This window comes from Prenolepis imparis, unplaced genomic scaffold (assembly GCF_030444845.1).
Source record: "Prenolepis imparis isolate NDT839.2.m4 unplaced genomic scaffold, iyPreImpa1.0 SCAF_2, whole genome shotgun sequence".
In the NCBI taxonomy this organism is placed as follows: Eukaryota; Metazoa; Arthropoda; class Insecta; order Hymenoptera; family Formicidae; genus Prenolepis; species Prenolepis imparis.
Genome location: NW_028141160.1, coordinates 148,331 through 165,552, shown reverse-complemented (window position 1 = coordinate 165,552; position 17,222 = coordinate 148,331). Strand labels below are relative to the sequence as shown.

Below are 17,222 nucleotides of genomic sequence, written 5' to 3'. Positions count from 1 at the left end.
AAATAGTGTTAAATAATAAATATTGTTAAATAATAATTAAATAGTGTTAAATTATAAAATTTTTTAAAAGTGTGTGTGTGTGTGTTTGTGTATAATATGTGTAAAACGAATTCAGTTCGATTTCGGATTTAATAGTGACCCGATGTAGACTAAATATTCTCTATAAATTATTATTAATTAATATTTCTTATTTATATTTCTATTTAATGGCCATAAATATTTGTATTTAGTGGCCATACATTTTATATATTTTTAATTAGTGGCTGTAAATTTTATATTTATATATTATTTTATATATTATAATTTTGCCTATAATTTGTAAATTTTAATTATTATTAGTTTTATCTTTGTTACATATTTTAAAACAAATAATAAAATATTAATTAAAAATTTGATTGTAAAAAGTGAAATAAATTTAAGATAATTTTAAAAATACAATTTAAAAAAACATGTTTCTATACTCTAAAAAGTTATATAAAATTACATATATGCGGAATTTTATACTTATATAATAATTTATTTGTGCATTATTATATGAAAATAATATTTACATAGTAGAACCAAGTTTTTTGCATTAATTTTATTACTTGTAATTACTTTAATTATATATTTTATTTATTATTTGTAATTACTTTAATTATTATATTATATTTATTGAAAACAATTGTTTTGACAATTTTTTTTATCAAAGATTATATTTTGAGGATTTTAAAAGGAGAGAAAACAAGGATAGAAACAAAGAAGAAAAAGAGGATAAAAAAGGGATAGTAAAGAAAAGAAAAAAGGAAAAAAGAAAAAGATAAAAAAGTAATGAAAGAGAGAAAGAGAAAAAAAGAAGGGGAAGAGGAAGGAAGATGAAAGAATGAAAAGAAGAGAGACAAAAGAAGAAAAAGTAAAAAACAGAAATGGAAAAGAAATTAGAAGAAAGGGAGAGAAAAGGAGGAAAAAAGGGGGAAAAAGGGTGATAAAGAGAGAAAAGATGGGAAAGAAGAGAGAAAAGAGGAAAGAAAGGAAAACTGGAAAAGAAAAAGAGGAAAGAGAAGAAAGAGAGAAATAGAGAAGAAGGAGTAAAAAGAAAGAAAGAGTGCGAGGAGGAAAGAAAAAGGAGAGGCAAACAGAGTTCTATTATAGAAAACATAAATATATATATTTTTGAGGATTACTAAAATTCTAATTTGTTTTTATTTAATTGTTGAAATAGAATTAAGAACACATTAAATTAATTCAATTTACAATATATGTTTATATTTTATATTTTCTTTACATTTTTAATATATACATATAATCACGAGAAATAGAGAATTAAATATGAGAATAACAAAAAATGGGAAAATTTTTGAATTTAAATATTCATATTAAGTTCAAGTTAAGTTGTAACAGTAATTTAAAATTCGTATATCGTTTTATTGTAATTTTATTGTAATTAAATAGTTTAAAAAAGAGTTAGGAAATTAAATAGTTAATATAAGTGTTAAGAAATTAACTTCTTAAAGAAAGATAAAAGAAAGAAGCCAAGTTTACGTCCAAAAAGTTATTTTGTTAAAATATAAAATTCATTTGTAATATAAATGTAACTTGTACTATTTTTGTATTATTAAAATAATAATTGTTATTAAATAAAATAAATAACTTATTTTTTGTTATGGATATTTTGTAATTAAATAATATTATAATATTATAAAATTTTTACGTGTATGGAAATTATAAAGCTACCTTTAGAGTATCTTTGTGCAAGTTTTATTATAATTCTGCAGTTCTATAACATAGCCGACATTTCATGAAAATGCAGTTGCGCAAATTTTTACTATAATTAAAATTTTTCTTCTACTCTTGACCCATTATAAGTCGCACAGATGCCATGTATGAAAAAACAGTTGAGATATACTAAAAAAATAAAAGAGAAAATCGATATTATTAACAATTTATTTTAATTCTAAGATACATGTGATTATTTATTTAAATAATCTGAAAAATAAATTTAAATTCAGAACAAATCTTATTGCTAAAATTCAATGTTGATAATGATATAATAGACACGAGAATAAATAGAAATATAATACAAAATCCTAAGTGCCTGACTAAAATTATTATAAAAACTTATGTTTAAAATCTATATGTTCTTATTTTGCTTGCTAAGTATATATATTACACATAAATGTGATTTTTGTTACAATAAATAAATCAATATGTATACATATATACAGGGTGTCTAATTTTAATCGACTATCCTCCAAAACTTTTTTATTTTTGATTGTACAATAAAATGTTTCAGACAAATAAAATACTTTATAAACTATTAATTTTTTTAGTCTTATCTTGCCGTTATAACTTTATACGCCGAAAAAACTGCGAGGAATCGATTTATATTATATTATAAAAAAATCATAGTAGTTTCATTTAAAAAAATAAGTAACCTTCAAATAACCTTAAAAAACATCTTTCAGAAAAAAGTCAGTAGCGCCATCATCTGTCTCCATTCATATCAAACAATAACTCTTGTCAGAAACATTTTATTGTACAATCAAAAATAAAAAAGTTTTTATGGGGGTGGTCAATTAAAATTGAACATATTGTATATATGTGTATATATGTACATTAATATATATAATATATAAATATATATATAATACAATATATATAATATATAAATATATGTATGATACAATATATATAATATATAAATATATGTATAACACAATATATATACATATATAATATATGTAGATATAATATAAGTAAAAAATAATTGTTAAATAATGCTCTTACCGACGCGTAATAATTCATGGATAAATCCGGTAATGCACATGGAATTGAAATAGTGACCGGACGTTGACTTCTTTGTATAACATGTATTAAAATCTTTCGCGTGGCTAAATCATTGTTGTACCATAATGAATCATAGGCAGCAGACGCAATGTCACTACTCTAATAAAAATTTTTGAGAAGCACATTAATTAAAATATTATTATATCTATAATATACATTTACTATAATATACAATTATGCAATTTATTTTTTTATGTAAGTAACCAACCGTGCTCATTACATTATCAGCTGGCCAGGCATACATATAGAGTTCTACAAAGCCGCAAAAAGCTATCATGAGAAACGTCCATTTCATTGACCATGGTTGACGCTATTATACGCAAACAATGGAAAAAGATAATATTATACATATATACAGCAGATTACTTCTTTTAATTACATGCATACATATGTCCATATATGAAATTTGTTTCATTTTATTTTTATTTAATGTAATAAGTTATAATATATTACTACATTATATAGTAATTAATATACTATTAAATAAGTAATTATGTAACTTATTATATTAAACAAAAAACACAAATTGTAATATATTTCATATATGTATGGGCATATATGTAATATAAAATAATACATGAAAATAAATATAATGAAAATTTAACGAAATAAATATAATGAAAATTAAATAAGTATATAATTAATAAATATAAAAATTTGTTGCGGAAAATGTATGTGCACAATAATTTTCGCACGAGACCATGGTACATTACTTACGCTCATAAAGGTAAGGTAACCGAATATTACAGTGCCAGTACTAAAAGTTACGCATAATAATGCTATATAACGTACTGCGAGCGTTACTTCTTTTGCATATCTGTAAAAGAAAACTCATTTTCAGAAACAATAAAAAGTAATGAACACTAAAAATAAGCACAAAAGTAATGAAGATTATCCATTATTAGTAAGAACATTATAAGATATAACTCCAAAAAGGTTACCTTTGTTTTTCAAAAATTCAAAACTGAAGAGTATCTCAAATGATTTCAGATAAATATGTATGTGGAAAAATTTGTAGCATAAATAAAATTTAGTTTAAAATAATGTTTCAAAAATGCATATTTTAAATACTTTATATATTATTTTATTTAACAGTTTTATACTCTATTGTATTATTTCAGTTTTCTGATTATTATTAATAAATAATCGAACATGCATATATGTATTTTAACTTTGCACTCAATTTTTTTTAATTTTATATTTGTTTAAAAATATTTGAAACATTTTTAATAAATTTTATAAAACAAATTAAATTATAAATTTTTAAAAAATTCTATTTATCCCTTAATCATTATATGTAAATTAAAAAAAGATTTATAAAAAAATTAAACATAATATACAGGGTGATTCAAAACAACCGTTTGTCCTTAAAATGTCGTATTCCTGACTGAATTCTAAGACAATTTTTCCTTTGCCAAAATTTGATCCGAAGCTTAGTTTTCAAATTATTAAAAGAAATATTTAGCGAATTACGGCACGAGTACGGGCGGTAGGCAGGAGCGGCGCAACTTATTATCCGACGCGGGCGACTGTGTGAGGCGCTCGCGTCGGATAATAAGTTGCGCCGCTCCTGCCTACCGCCCGTACTCGTGCCGTAATTCGCTAAATATTTCTTTTAATAATTTGAAAACTAAGCTTCGGATCAAATTTTGGCAAAGGAAAAATCGTCTTAGAATCCAGTCAGGAATACGACATTTTAAGGACAAACGGTTGTTTTGAATCACCCTGTATATAATCAGAGATAACTACTAATATTTCTATTTTTATGTTAATTTTTCTTTCTCTTTTATATTTTATAAATTATATACATTTTTAGTAAAAAATAATCAAGTATGTATAAATGACAAATTTTGAAATTTAAATTAATATAGAAATAAATACTCAAAGTAAATTAAAGTTTAAAAGGAGAGCGAAAAAAATCAGATTGATGTCATAAGATTAAACAAAAATATAAGTACATAATTCTTTTAATGAGAATGTAAATACTGCTCATCACTTTTAATAATCCGCTTAGCTTTTCTTATATAGTTTTTACAAATTAATGCATTACATAATATTATATTTTCTAACTTGCAATTAATCCTGAGCATATTGTCTTTTATAATTTCGTATTTTATATATATATATATATATATATATATATCTCTTTTTATACATATATATATATATATAGGTATCTCATACGTACCTAAGTAATATATAATGTTCTTGCGTGTACTTTATGAGTTCTTTCATATTCGTCACCGTACGAAATTGAACGGACAAAATTTGAAACCTGGCGGCTACAAACCAAAGTAGAAGAGCAGGAAAAGTATTAGCGCTGACTTGTATCACACTTTGATAAGCAGTCAATACATGATGCGCATAAATGAGAGTCTTCAATGGTTGATGTTGTACGTCGAATGGATATTCTGCTTCACTCGGAAACGATTGCGACGAAAACAATGGTGCGGCTATCACGCTAATACCTGTCATTGCCAACCAGCAAAGAATGGTACCTATAGCAAATATACAAATATATGTATATATATTATATATAGGTACATGGAGTTTTACTTTAATTAATATAATCGAATGTTTTTGAAACTATGGCTATAACAAGAAAATATTTCATACAAAAGTTAAAAGACTTTAAGAGGAAAAAAAAGATTATTTTTAAAATTAAGGTTATTTTGCAAGATCATTTAAAGATCATTTTTTATAATAAAACCACCCTAACTTTTTTATATAAATCGATTCCTCACAATATTCGGCATAAAAAATTAGAAGAGTAGGATGATCAAAAATTGAATATTTCATACTTATTATTTACTATAATTTGACATAATTTTCATAAACTATAAAATATTTCGTAAAATATTCATTTTTTTATTATACCTTACCTCAATATTTTTATGCACAAAATAATAAAACAAATTGTGTGTGTGTGTGTGTAATATGTGTATGTGTATAAAATTGATGTTTAATATTAAATTCAAGAAAAGATTATTAATTTATGATAATATTTTGTCATTGACTTTTTATTTTTTATATATAATATGTCTAATAATATCTTTATTGTATTTTTATTATATTTAATAGTAAGATAATGTCGTGTGATATAACTAATTAATTTTATTCTACATATATCTAATTAACAAATACGGGAAAGTGGAGCAAAACCAGATACTTTTTTGTATTTGTCTTTTTACAAAAATTCAAAAGACAAAAAAATCTATTGACTGTTAGTAGTGTTAAGTAAACCTTAAACTACGAGAAAATAAGGCTAGTTGCTGAAAATAAGTATTTGCTTACCAAGGATAACAAGATTTTTCGAAGTTGTCAAAATACTCGGTTTTGCTTTACCGGTAGGATAAAACCGGGTACTCATTTAAAAGCGTGCAAATTACCGTGCAATTTCGAAATCTTGATTTATTTAAATCATAATACAGTACAAAAATGCACAGAGAGAATTTTCTCTTAGAATTTACCCTAAAACTCATGGTAATTATGAGACAATATGGTATGAAAAGAATTTTATGAGAATTTTTCTGATTAATATTTATCACATAATAAAAAATAATAATATCTATCACAATAAAATATAAAATATGTTTGATTAATTGTACTAAAAGTATAGTTTCACTAAAAGTATGGTAAAATTAATCAAACATATTTAAAAAATTCTTTTCATACCATATTGTCTCACGATTACCATATTTTCAGGGTAAATTCTAAGAGAAAATTCTCTCTGTGTGTATGTCTATAAACAAAAATCACAAAAAAGCAAATATCTTGCTCTACATAGCTGCAGAACTCGTGGATCCACCCTTGGCATGTAATGCACTGTATCCAGCCTTTGATTGATGTTAAGTACAAATTATTACAAAAGATGCAGGCTACATCTTTTTTTCTTCTAAAGATAAACTGTCTTCTTGCTTTTTTTATTATTTAATTTTTTAATCCTATATTTTTTGTACCCGGTTTTGCCCTACACGTAGATACCCAATTTTACCCCAACACGAGGAAAATAATAAACACGGCGGCTGTATTCCGACGTAAAAGAAACGATGAAAACTAATGCGATCTATACTTTCTAATATGTCCAGATTTCAGTTCTGCACTTATCAAAATATAGATGCTTTGTATAGAAAAAGTCCACGACGACTTGATTGTTGCTCCGATATCGATCTTTTTTGTTTCGAAAATTTTAAACTTCTCTTAAAAAAGAAGTATCGTGTATACGTGGACACGGTTCATCTCACAATAATAATGGCGTCAATTTACAATTAATGACACAAATTGGTCACAAACGACAATACTTATCACGAAGAAATAGAGGTACCCGGTTTGACCTGCCTACCCGGTTTTACCCTACTTTCCCCTATATGAAATTTCTCTTTTCATAAGAAAAAAAGAAATACTATGATAGCTATAATCCTCATATTTTTTGTAAATTATCAAAAATATGTGTAAATATATAAATAAAAAGTTCAGCATTTTATTTAATATATCTTTGACTTGTTTTAACATTAAAAAAATGTACGTAATTAATTGATTAGTTTATATAAAACATATAAATAATTAAACTTTTGTATAAAATATAGAAATAATAATTACATATTAATTACATACCATAAAATGGTTTGCATTTGTCAACATATTTTTGAAAAATTTCCTTTTCATATTTTTGCGCTTGCTTATAATAATTCTCCATTTCCAAAACAATAAACTGTAAATTTGTCGAAATTGATATTAATAATTTTGTTACTGTGTTTTATAAATAATAATATTATAAATAATGATTATAATAAAGGTATTATTAAATTACTCTTTCTTTCTCTTTATATCAATTTATAATTTTTTAAAATCTCATATATTTGTTTATATATAACAAAATTGCAAAAGATGATGTATAGAAAATAGTAAATATCACAAAAATTATGTTCAAAAAATTATTTATTTTATGAGATAAGTAAATTTACAATTATATTTTTATACATACACAAATATATATATAATTGCTATAGAAAAAAATCTCAATACGCGGAAACATACTATACATTTTGTTAAAATTTTAAATAGAATGTATAAAACAATTTAACGGAAAAATAATTATTAAAATTAGAATTATAGCAATAATAAAAAAAATAATTTTAACTACGTATTTATATGACAAATGTTAATTTTTTTATTTTATTATTAATTATCCACCATCTTTTGCAAAGATTCTTGTTAATAAAATTCTCAAAGAGGAATATAACTTTTTCAAGGAAGAAATGTATCCATAAAACTTTTACCTGCAAACGTTTGTCCTGCAAAGCGAAAAGCATTATTTGTAACGGGACTTGCGAAACAGCGCTCACTTGACATCCCAGCTTCATCACTAGAAGGACGTCGTCACTGTGTTTATAGAGAGTCCATGCAGCCGCGACGCTGAGTACCGTCGAATTTGCGCAGCAAAAATATCGAAAGGCAGTGCGAAGAAATCTCTGAAGCCTCGTCGCGTTCGATGGCAGAGGCCAACAGCACGCGAACATGAGGTATACTTTCAGAAACGCGATTACTCGACCCAGCGTTGCCTTATCTTCCATAATAATACACGGAAGTGCCTCGATGCAACTCACGACGGATATTCAAGCAAGCACATTGCGAACTTTAATCACCCTCGCGATGTCCATAGCGTTATATATTCGTGTAAACGTGTAATGACTAATGACACAGTCGTGCGTGAGAGATGCCGAGCATCATATGTGCGTTGCATAAGATATAAACAGCATTACCTAATATTATATCCTACATTTGGAGCATCGATTTCAGTGTGCGCGATAAGCTATTAAAGAACATCAGGCTATTTTGATAATTACAATTTTAGAAATTAGTCTGTTAAATAATTACTAAAATTTACGTATTGAAAAAATAATAATATATAATATATTGTATAATTAATATATCATATATAATAATAATATAATAATTAAATGTAACTTAAATATTTTGATAAAATATCTAGTTTTATATTGCAAACTTTTCTTTAATATTTCAATTTTTTATAATTATTATTACTTAATATTTTAATAAATCACATATGTACACACATATATATATATATATGTGTTAAATAATAATTTAAAACTAATACCTTTTGAAGTTGCAAAAGCTGCTTTACTTTTGAAAATGTGGAAGCCTATTTGTAGGACACTTGAATTTGCTCATTTCATTAAAATTATTCGAGAGAAGTTTTACGTATAATGTATTGAAGTAAAACAGCATTTATGCGAAACTGCTGACGATCTTAGTTCATTACGACTGATTATATACCTGGAAAGTTATTTTCGCAGAGAAATAATTTTCATCGGTACTGAACTAAATACTTCTCGTCTTAAACTACTTTTCCCACCACATAAGATAGGAAATGTTATTAATTAATCACAATATCGAACCTAACATTGATTCAAGCCTACAAACACTTCCAGATACTATATTACGTTTATGTAATTGCAGTCTAATAGTATATAATGGTCTAGTAATAATTAAATCTAGTATAATGAAATATAATTAGCAATGAAGTGGAATTATTACAAAGTACCTCGTGGCAAGCGACTACAAGCTATTATAACAAGCGACTTATAAAGCGAAGGTAAAGCAAATTTAACTCATTGTCAGTATAGTGATATGATGTAGATAGAAATAATCTGTATAATTAACGAACAACATTTATATTTTTATTTAATGATTAAATTTTACACAATTTTTTAATATTACATGACTTTTACTTTTTCTTTAATTTGTGACTCTTATTAGTAATTGTAGAGTACATAATAAACAATCAAATCTTAAATAAAAATTGTATAATATTATAATAGATAATATTGAATAATATTATAAAATAGATTTTGAGTTCAATTTAAGAAAAAATGCGATTGTACTTACTAATATATAATTACAATATAACTTATTTTCCGTTAATTAGATAAATATAATATATATGTACATATATATATGTATAATATATAATATTTACATATATGTATATATATGTAATATATAAGTTTATATATACATACATATATTATATATATATTAAAATTAGAAAAATTATTTTACAAAAATAATTTGTTATCATTATCTATTTTTCTCTCTGAAAAGTAATTTGTTATCATTACTCGCGTTAATTTTAAAAAATATATATTTAATTATTGTTATTCAAAAAGTAAAACTTGTTATTATAATTTCCGTTATCTTTTTTAATGCTAATACACAGAAGGCCAAGTTAATAAAGATTTTTTATTTCTTAAATTATATTTTTATTTTAAACTGTGAAAATAATATAATAATATAATAATTTCAATATAGATTGCTATTGATACATATGTTCACGTATACATAAGAATGTGTATATACGTTTTTATACTGTTATAACTTGACAGCCTATAAGCTAAATATTATTATTTATTAAAGTATATCGGGGAATCGCCAGCGCAGCACTCCACGCGCGGAAATCGAGAAAATTGCGAAAGTGCAAGCGAAGAAATTCGACTTTGCTTTGCTTGCATCTGGACTTTGGCCGCACATCGACCTCGAAAATACAGAGGCCTGTATCTATAGGTACCCCTACCAAAAAGCAGAGGATAAAAGATCAGTCGCAACCGCGCACTGGACAGTAATAATAGCAGTAGCAACAAGAAGACAAAAATGTGTGTAATACAAAATTTGTATGTTAGTTTTAGTGAAAGACAGTGTTAAAATAAGACAGTCTAGTATGAAATAAAAAGAACGATTTAATTAAAAACATCATCATAGAGTGCTCCATTCTCAAGTTCCAACTCCGTGAATTCTGATACTGGACCCGAGGTTCCAATCTCCTTTCTGACAACGATCTTAACATTTCGTGCCTCATTTACAGCATAACAAAATTGGTGGCAGCGGTGGGATCTGCCAAGGATTATCACCGGACTCTTGGACGAACTAAAAGACCTATAAACAGTGTTAAGACAGGCACGTTAGTATAAAAAACTGGCGGAAAACCAACTAACGTCACAACACAGCAACAAGAACAGCGGACAACCCAGCAGTGAGAAAATCAGGATCAAATAACTGAAATGATAGCGATATCTAAAGATCAATGCCGAACAACAACGTCATAGACAACGCGTCACATGGAGCAACAAACTGCTGTATCAACTGTCGGGCCATCAGTTGTATTAACGTTGACGAGTAACTTGTCAACAGCCGACGTATAGCGATGCTAGTACTGTAAGTCGAGAATTTTATTATTGTAAAAAGCGAATGTCAGAAAGCACTAACACTTCTAGACAACCGATTGCGAACCGATTACTGAATAAACCTGCAAGACGAGCTGTCAGAGCATCATCGGTAACGCGACGGAATCTCGATAACGTGCGTAGAAATTTAGAAGCGCAATATTCGAGCGATAGCGAAACCGAATTACCCTCGAACGTCGTTAACAAACGCGATTTTCCGTTTACTAGTTTTGAAGCAAGTCTATTCGCCCACGAGACTCAACACGAAAATCGTCAGACAAGACAAGATGTTAGCAAAACTCCAAGTCGAGTATCTTTAAGAAGGAAATTTTCACTAACTTCTTACAAAAGCGATATTTTCGACGAAATTTATACTCAAGCGGGAAATATGTCCACCCCTCTTCACAATACTGCCGCGAATATACCTGTCACTGCCGTAGATGACAAAACAAACAGACTCCGACAAACTATCAGCCAAATAGAACAAGATAGAACCCCCCGTAGCGAAGAAATTAAGAACAACCTGCAACTCCTCGACATATTAAAAGAAATACACGCAAAAGTAAATTCGCTGAACCGGCGAATAACGCAATTGGAGAATGCGAACACACGTGCACATCAACACGTATACAATCGCCCGGAAGACGCGTATAATGTGATTTATGAACAGACCGAGCGCGACATAAGAAACCGACGAAACACTACCTCACCGAATTTCCTATCGTTGAAAGAAGCGAGGAAGATGATACCGGAATTTAATGGTACATCGCAAAGCCGATTACGAGAGTTCTTAAACATCAGCACGTACGCCATCCAAAATATTAATCCCGCGGAAGAGAAGTCATTGGTACAAGCAATTTTATGTTTAAAGTTAAAAGGTAAAGCCTTGCAAGATTTTCAAATGCGAGATATCCGAACATTCGAAGAACTAAAGCAACGACTTAAGACGTATTACCAAGCAAGCAAGGAAAGCACGGCGCACTTACAACTCCCTCAAACAAAATTCAATTCCCTCAAACAAAAAATTGGCGAATCAGCGCAAACGTTCGGGCGACGCGTTAATAAACTCGCTATGACGTTATATGAATCCATGACAGAGGACGAAAATTATTCTGCCGCAGAAAAACGAGTTATTTTACAAACTGTACAAAAGCAAGCGTTATTAAACTTCCAAATTATACGACGACGACTTGAAGATATTCGTCCGCTCACGGCGATACGCGACCCTTCAAGAAGCGATAATCAACGCGAGCGGAGAAGAAAAGCTTATTGCAACGCAACGACATAGAGACGTATCTACCAGAAGTCGACATTGCACTTCTACGCGACAATACAAACACAATAGACGAACATAAAAAAGCATATTGTAACACCACTCTGAAGTAGGTAAACTAATACTAGAAAAATAATACTAGTTTATACAGCCAAAAATTATTTTAAAACAGACGAAATATTTTTTATAGATTTTTAGGTGCTGAAAACGATGCCGCAAACCAAATTTCACTGCAACTTCAACAGCATATCAAGTTTCCAAAATAATTCAAGTTTAATGTGTAAAAAATGGCTTCTTTGCGATATTTGAGATTTTTTGTAAAAAAGATTAACGGCATCTGAAAAGTCTGCTCAAATATAATGAATGTAATTTGATTGTTAATCTCCTATACTGGTTTAAAATATTGAAAAAAATATTTTTTTTGTAAACTAGTGTAAGTTATAAAAGACATAAGAAATTACAAAATAATAAAAACAAATTTTTTGCACAAAATCAATTTTTATGGCATCCATCGGAATAATAACATTATTATAATATTTATTATATAATTTATTATTATATAATTATTATTATATAATATTATATATGATACATATTATATATATATATATATATATATATATATATATTAATTATTATAATATTTATTATATAATCTGGATATTCAGGATATACAGCGGAAAAGACAAAGTAAGAAACAACCATCAGTTAGAATACTCGATGATAACTTCAGCATACATACCTAGTTCAATATTATTAAAGCTAACAATAAATGGAAGCTCAAGATTTTATATAGTACATATAAGACATAACTATAATAACACATATTGTAAACGGGAAACATCAATATTATTGTAATTAATATAATTATAAGCGAATAAAAAAGTTTTAAAAAAAAGTTTATTTTTACAAAATGAAATATGTTAATTATATATTATTTTCAAAATAATTTTTTTTAAAATTTATTATCTAATTTTTTATTGCACAATTTGTTAATTTATAATATCAAATAAGATCTGTAATAGAATAAAGTCTTCTTAAAATTAAATTAAAAATAAGATTTATTCGTAAATATTTATTCGCTAAAACAATCCATTAAAATGCAAAGCATACTATATAACATATAAGTATCACAAATCGCTATAATATACATATATGCAGATTTTAGAAAGCCTCTTTTTGATATATGACAGATATAATTATTATACAAGAAATATTTATATTGCATAAATATCCGCATTGTTAAATTAATCTTCTTCAAGTATGACTCGAAACGTAGTTAGATAGGAGAAAGCAGTCGAGACGTACTAAAAATGTTTTAAAAATTATGAATGTTTGATTTTGATAGTAATTAATCGTGTTGCTCATGGCAATGAAAATTATAAAAATGTCACAAGCAAACCAATATATAAAATATAAATTTATTGTTATAAATATAGTTATAAAATTGTTATAAAAATTATTATCTATAGAATATAATTAACAAAAATATATATAAGGACTTTCTCTTTAAACAACTTATTATTTATTTTTAAAAATAAAAGCAAATAAAAATGTTGGTGCGAGGTAATTTAATACATCATTTATCGAGTAATGCAAAAAATAATAGCTATATTTATAAACAAACAAAATTATTATAATAAAATCAGTGACTCACGGAGGCATAATAATTTAATGAAACAGTCGGTAGCATGCAGGGTACATTTACAGCTATAGGTTGTTGGCTACGTAATAAAGTGTGCACAAAATTTTTTTGAAAATCAACCTTTCCGTTGTACCACATTGATTCATACGCAGCGTGTGCAATATTAGTGCTCTAAAATATTAAATTTTATATATATATATATAATATATATGTATATATGTACACTAACTCCTTTTTTTGTGTATCTATATATTTATAAATGTTACTTACTGCACTTAGCAGATGATCAGCTGGCCACGCGCACAAATATACTTTTGCGAGAGATGAAATAAAGAAAATTAAAAATGTCGATTTGACTGACATTGGTTGTCGCTATTAAAAGGGAAATAATAATAAACAACGATAATAGCAACTGATAGCTTCTGTGCTATGTTTAAGCTTTGTCAAACGATATAAAGATATTTCCTAAATTACACGATGCGTATGAAAGAATTATTTTGAATAGAATATATGATGCAATTATAAAGGAAATTTTTGTTAAAATAATACGAAAAATAATAATGGTATATTATAAGAGCTCTTTGTTTAGTGCTTATGTAAATAAAATAATGCAAGAATACATTTTTATAAAATATACACTTGTATTTGCATTTTATGAGAGATAATAATAATTGTACTCACGCTGAGAAAAGTGCAGCCAGTAAATATGATAACTATTGTACTGACAGCCAACGACGCTAACATTACATATCGAATAGAAAGAGTTACTTTTTTTCCATACCTGGAACACACAATCACACAATACATCTATTTTTATATAGATCTTGTAAATTATACGATTCTAAAAATGTTTTATATTATTAAGGCAATAAATCAATATATATGTATGTAATATAATAAAATAACAACATAGACGATTAACATAAGATGTTTGTTATGTATATTTTCAACAGAAAACATCATGTAAATTAAATTCAGAACAGAACTTGCTTGAAAAAAATTATTTTTTGTAAAAATAATTTTATTAAAAGAAATACTTGATTCACATACATTAATTCCAACTAATGTCCGAAAAATTCAGTTATTCTTATAAATATATTGTAGCGTAGAAAAAATGAAAGAAACATTTTAAAAGGTTGCAATTTTAACTTTAATGCGCTATCGGTGGTTTTTAAAATTTTTGTTAACTTCTGTACTAAAAACAAACATATTGTTTTGCTTTTAAAATTACATATGTGTGACACTTTGCAGCTCGATAAAAAAATTTCTCTCGAAAAATTCTATTTATGTTCCATAAACTACATTTTGTTTACAACGCTATTTTAAAAATTTTCTTACCATCTTTTTTGACCGAGTTAATGATTTTAAAATTAAACCTTAATTTTTTAGAAATGATATGTCAATACTCAGTGAAAAATTATCATAGACAAAAAATTAAAAAAGCATTTTGACGCTTGAAGTATCAACTTTAACACGTCGGTGATTTTAAAAAAAATTTTTTTATTTTCCTTGTTCTGAAAAATACAGATTTAGTTACAAAATCGTGTAACTCGGTCAAAAAAAAATCATAAGAAAACTTTAAAAATAGCGTTTTGTAGGCAAAATATTGTAGTTTATGAAACTTGAGTAGAATTTTGTGAGAAAAATTTTTTATCACAAGGAGGTACAGAGTGTCAAAGATACGTAATTTTAAGGAACAAAAAATATGTTTATCTTAATCTTAAAGCATAGAACAAGAATAAAAGTTTTTAAAAATCAAAAACTGATTCCGCATTAAAATTGAAACTAAGCTTCAAAATGCGTTTTTAATTTTTAGTCTATGATACAATTTCGCCGAGATTCAGCGGTTTAAAAATAGCATAATTTTTAAGATAGGAAAAGTGTTCCCTATTTTTTTTAGTATAGTGTATAATATAGTATAATATTGACAATGAGTATTTTATTATTTACCAGAGTAATTCTTGATGTTCTTCTATACATGCACGTAACTCGGCAAATTTTGTAACTGCTCGAAATCTGCTGGATAAGATATCACATCTCGCCGACACGAACCACAACAGAAGCGCGATAAAAATGTTTGCGCATACCTGCGTATAACTTTGATATATAAGTAGTATGTGATGTAAATAAATGATAGTCTTTAAAGGTTGATAGTCTACGGAAAAGGGATAATCTATGTCGATAGGAAACGGATGCGGTTCTACGATGGGACTAATAATAAGCAGTAGACCGGTTACAGTGAAGGCACATACTGAACCTACATAAATTGATTTACAACTATCAATATATTGATGAAAAACGTTCCTTTCTTGTGGTTTCGCACGCTTGCAATAATCCTCCAATTCATAAATTACGTACTGCAATTGAATTATGATATTAGATAAATGTTTACGACATGAACAAAAATTTAATATTGCATATTATTTTGCACAATACAGTTTAAATTTTATATTAACATTTTTTTTTACAAAAATGTAGGTATATGTGCGTGTATATATGAATCAGAATTAATAATTTCAAAATATAATTTATTCAAAAAAGTAAAACATTATATATATTAAATCATATTAATATTTATTACATTATATAGATAAATTACAAATATGTAGTTTAATTCAAAGCTTGAAGAATATTGATTTAAATAAAGATAGGTTATTATTTTAATTTTGTAAAAGATAACAATAAATAAATAAACATATATATACATATATAAAAATCAAAAAGACAAATATACATATATAATTTTATTTTTATTATTATAAAACTGTGTTTGTTATTTAAAATAAAATTAACTTCTTACTTGGAGACGATCATACTGACTTGAGAAGCAAATTATTTGTAGTGGAACTTCCGTAGTAGTGCACAACTCGCAGCATAGTTTCATTATCAAAAATGAATCTGACCGATTGATATAAATTGTGTATATTATTGCAATCACCATAATCAATCCATGCAGGGTAGAAAAACAGCGAAATATTTTATTACGCATCTTTTCCCATTTTGTAGCAATGGGTGGTAATGGCCAGCAACAGGCAAATAACAAATCCGCTTTCAAAAACGCGATTAGTTTCTCGATTGTCAATGTATTTGCCATAACAATTGTGTTAAGCCTATTCTCTTATATTATTATATCGTTACATGCGATGACATATGATTCGAACTAACTTTGTTTAACAGAAGATGACCTCGTGCATTTCGCGCAAAGAATTACGTATTATAGACATTTAATTTACTA

General features: G+C 26.6%; 3 protein-coding genes across 5 annotated transcripts; 1 reads left to right on the top strand and 2 right to left on the bottom strand.

Moving 5' to 3' along the window:
- Positions 1–1,702: 1,702 nt before the first annotated feature.
- On the bottom strand, positions 1,703–8,472 carry LOC145948993 (odorant receptor 4-like). 2 transcript variants are annotated; one of them, XM_083058638.1, is made up of 7 exons: positions 8,106–8,472; positions 7,441–7,537; positions 5,015–5,324; positions 3,544–3,643; positions 3,035–3,136; positions 2,767–2,925; positions 1,703–1,884 (listed from the first exon to the last, which is right to left on the bottom strand). In XM_083058638.1, exons 1-7 carry the CDS (start codon positions 8,397–8,399, stop codon positions 1,825–1,827), a joined length of 1,122 nt encoding a protein of 373 aa, XP_082914764.1. In that variant the 5' UTR covers positions 8,400–8,472; the 3' UTR covers positions 1,703–1,824. The 2 variants fall into 2 exon arrangements, with proteins under 2 accessions (XP_082914764.1, XP_082914765.1); XM_083058639.1 differs by having other exon boundaries at positions 8,172–8,472.
- Positions 8,473–10,404: 1,932 nt separating this feature from the next.
- LOC145948992 (uncharacterized) lies at positions 10,405–13,214 on the top strand. 2 transcript variants are annotated; one of them, XM_083058637.1, is made up of 2 exons: positions 10,405–12,455; positions 12,533–13,214. In XM_083058637.1, exon 1 carries the CDS (start codon positions 11,095–11,097, stop codon positions 12,355–12,357), a length of 1,263 nt encoding a protein of 420 aa, XP_082914763.1. In that variant the 5' UTR covers positions 10,405–11,094; the 3' UTR covers positions 12,358–12,455; positions 12,533–13,214. The 2 variants fall into 2 exon arrangements, with proteins under 2 accessions (XP_082914763.1, XP_082914762.1); XM_083058636.1 differs by having other exon boundaries at positions 10,407–12,451.
- Positions 13,215–13,589: 375 nt separating this feature from the next.
- On the bottom strand, positions 13,590–16,884 carry LOC145947774 (odorant receptor Or2-like). Its single transcript, XM_083057554.1, has 6 exons — positions 16,788–16,884; positions 15,938–16,344; positions 14,669–14,768; positions 14,258–14,359; positions 14,000–14,158; positions 13,590–13,649 (listed from the first exon to the last, which is right to left on the bottom strand). Exons 1-6 carry the CDS (start codon positions 16,869–16,871, stop codon positions 13,590–13,592), a joined length of 912 nt encoding a protein of 303 aa, XP_082913680.1. The 5' UTR covers positions 16,872–16,884.
- Between the last annotated feature and the right edge of the window lie 338 nt (positions 16,885–17,222).

Excerpts from the sequence above, each read along its gene's own strand:
- LOC145947774 (XM_083057554.1), bottom strand. The coding sequence starts at position 16,871 with ATGAAACTATGCTGCGAGTTGTGCACTACTACGGAAGTTCCACTACAA. Across the intron at positions 14,769-15,937 it reads GAACATCAAGAATTACTCTG|GTATGGAAAAAAAGTAACTC; the intron begins GTAAATAATAAA and ends TGTGTGTTCCAG. Across the intron at positions 14,159-14,257 it reads CTGATCATCTGCTAAGTGCA|AGCACTAATATTGCACACGC; the intron begins GTAAGTAACATT and ends TTAATATTTTAG.
- LOC145948992 (XM_083058637.1), top strand. The coding sequence starts at position 11,095 with ATGTCAGAAAGCACTAACACTTCTAGACAACCGATTGCGAACCGATTA.
- LOC145948993 (XM_083058638.1), bottom strand. The coding sequence starts at position 8,399 with ATGGAAGATAAGGCAACGCTGGGTCGAGTAATCGCGTTTCTGAAAGTA. Across the intron at positions 3,644-5,014 it reads GAACATTATATATTACTTAG|ATATGCAAAAGAAGTAACGC; the intron begins GTACGTATGAGA and ends TTTCTTTTACAG. Across the intron at positions 3,137-3,543 it reads GTTACCTTACCTTTATGAGC|CGTCAACCATGGTCAATGAA; the intron begins GTAAGTAATGTA and ends TGCGTATAATAG.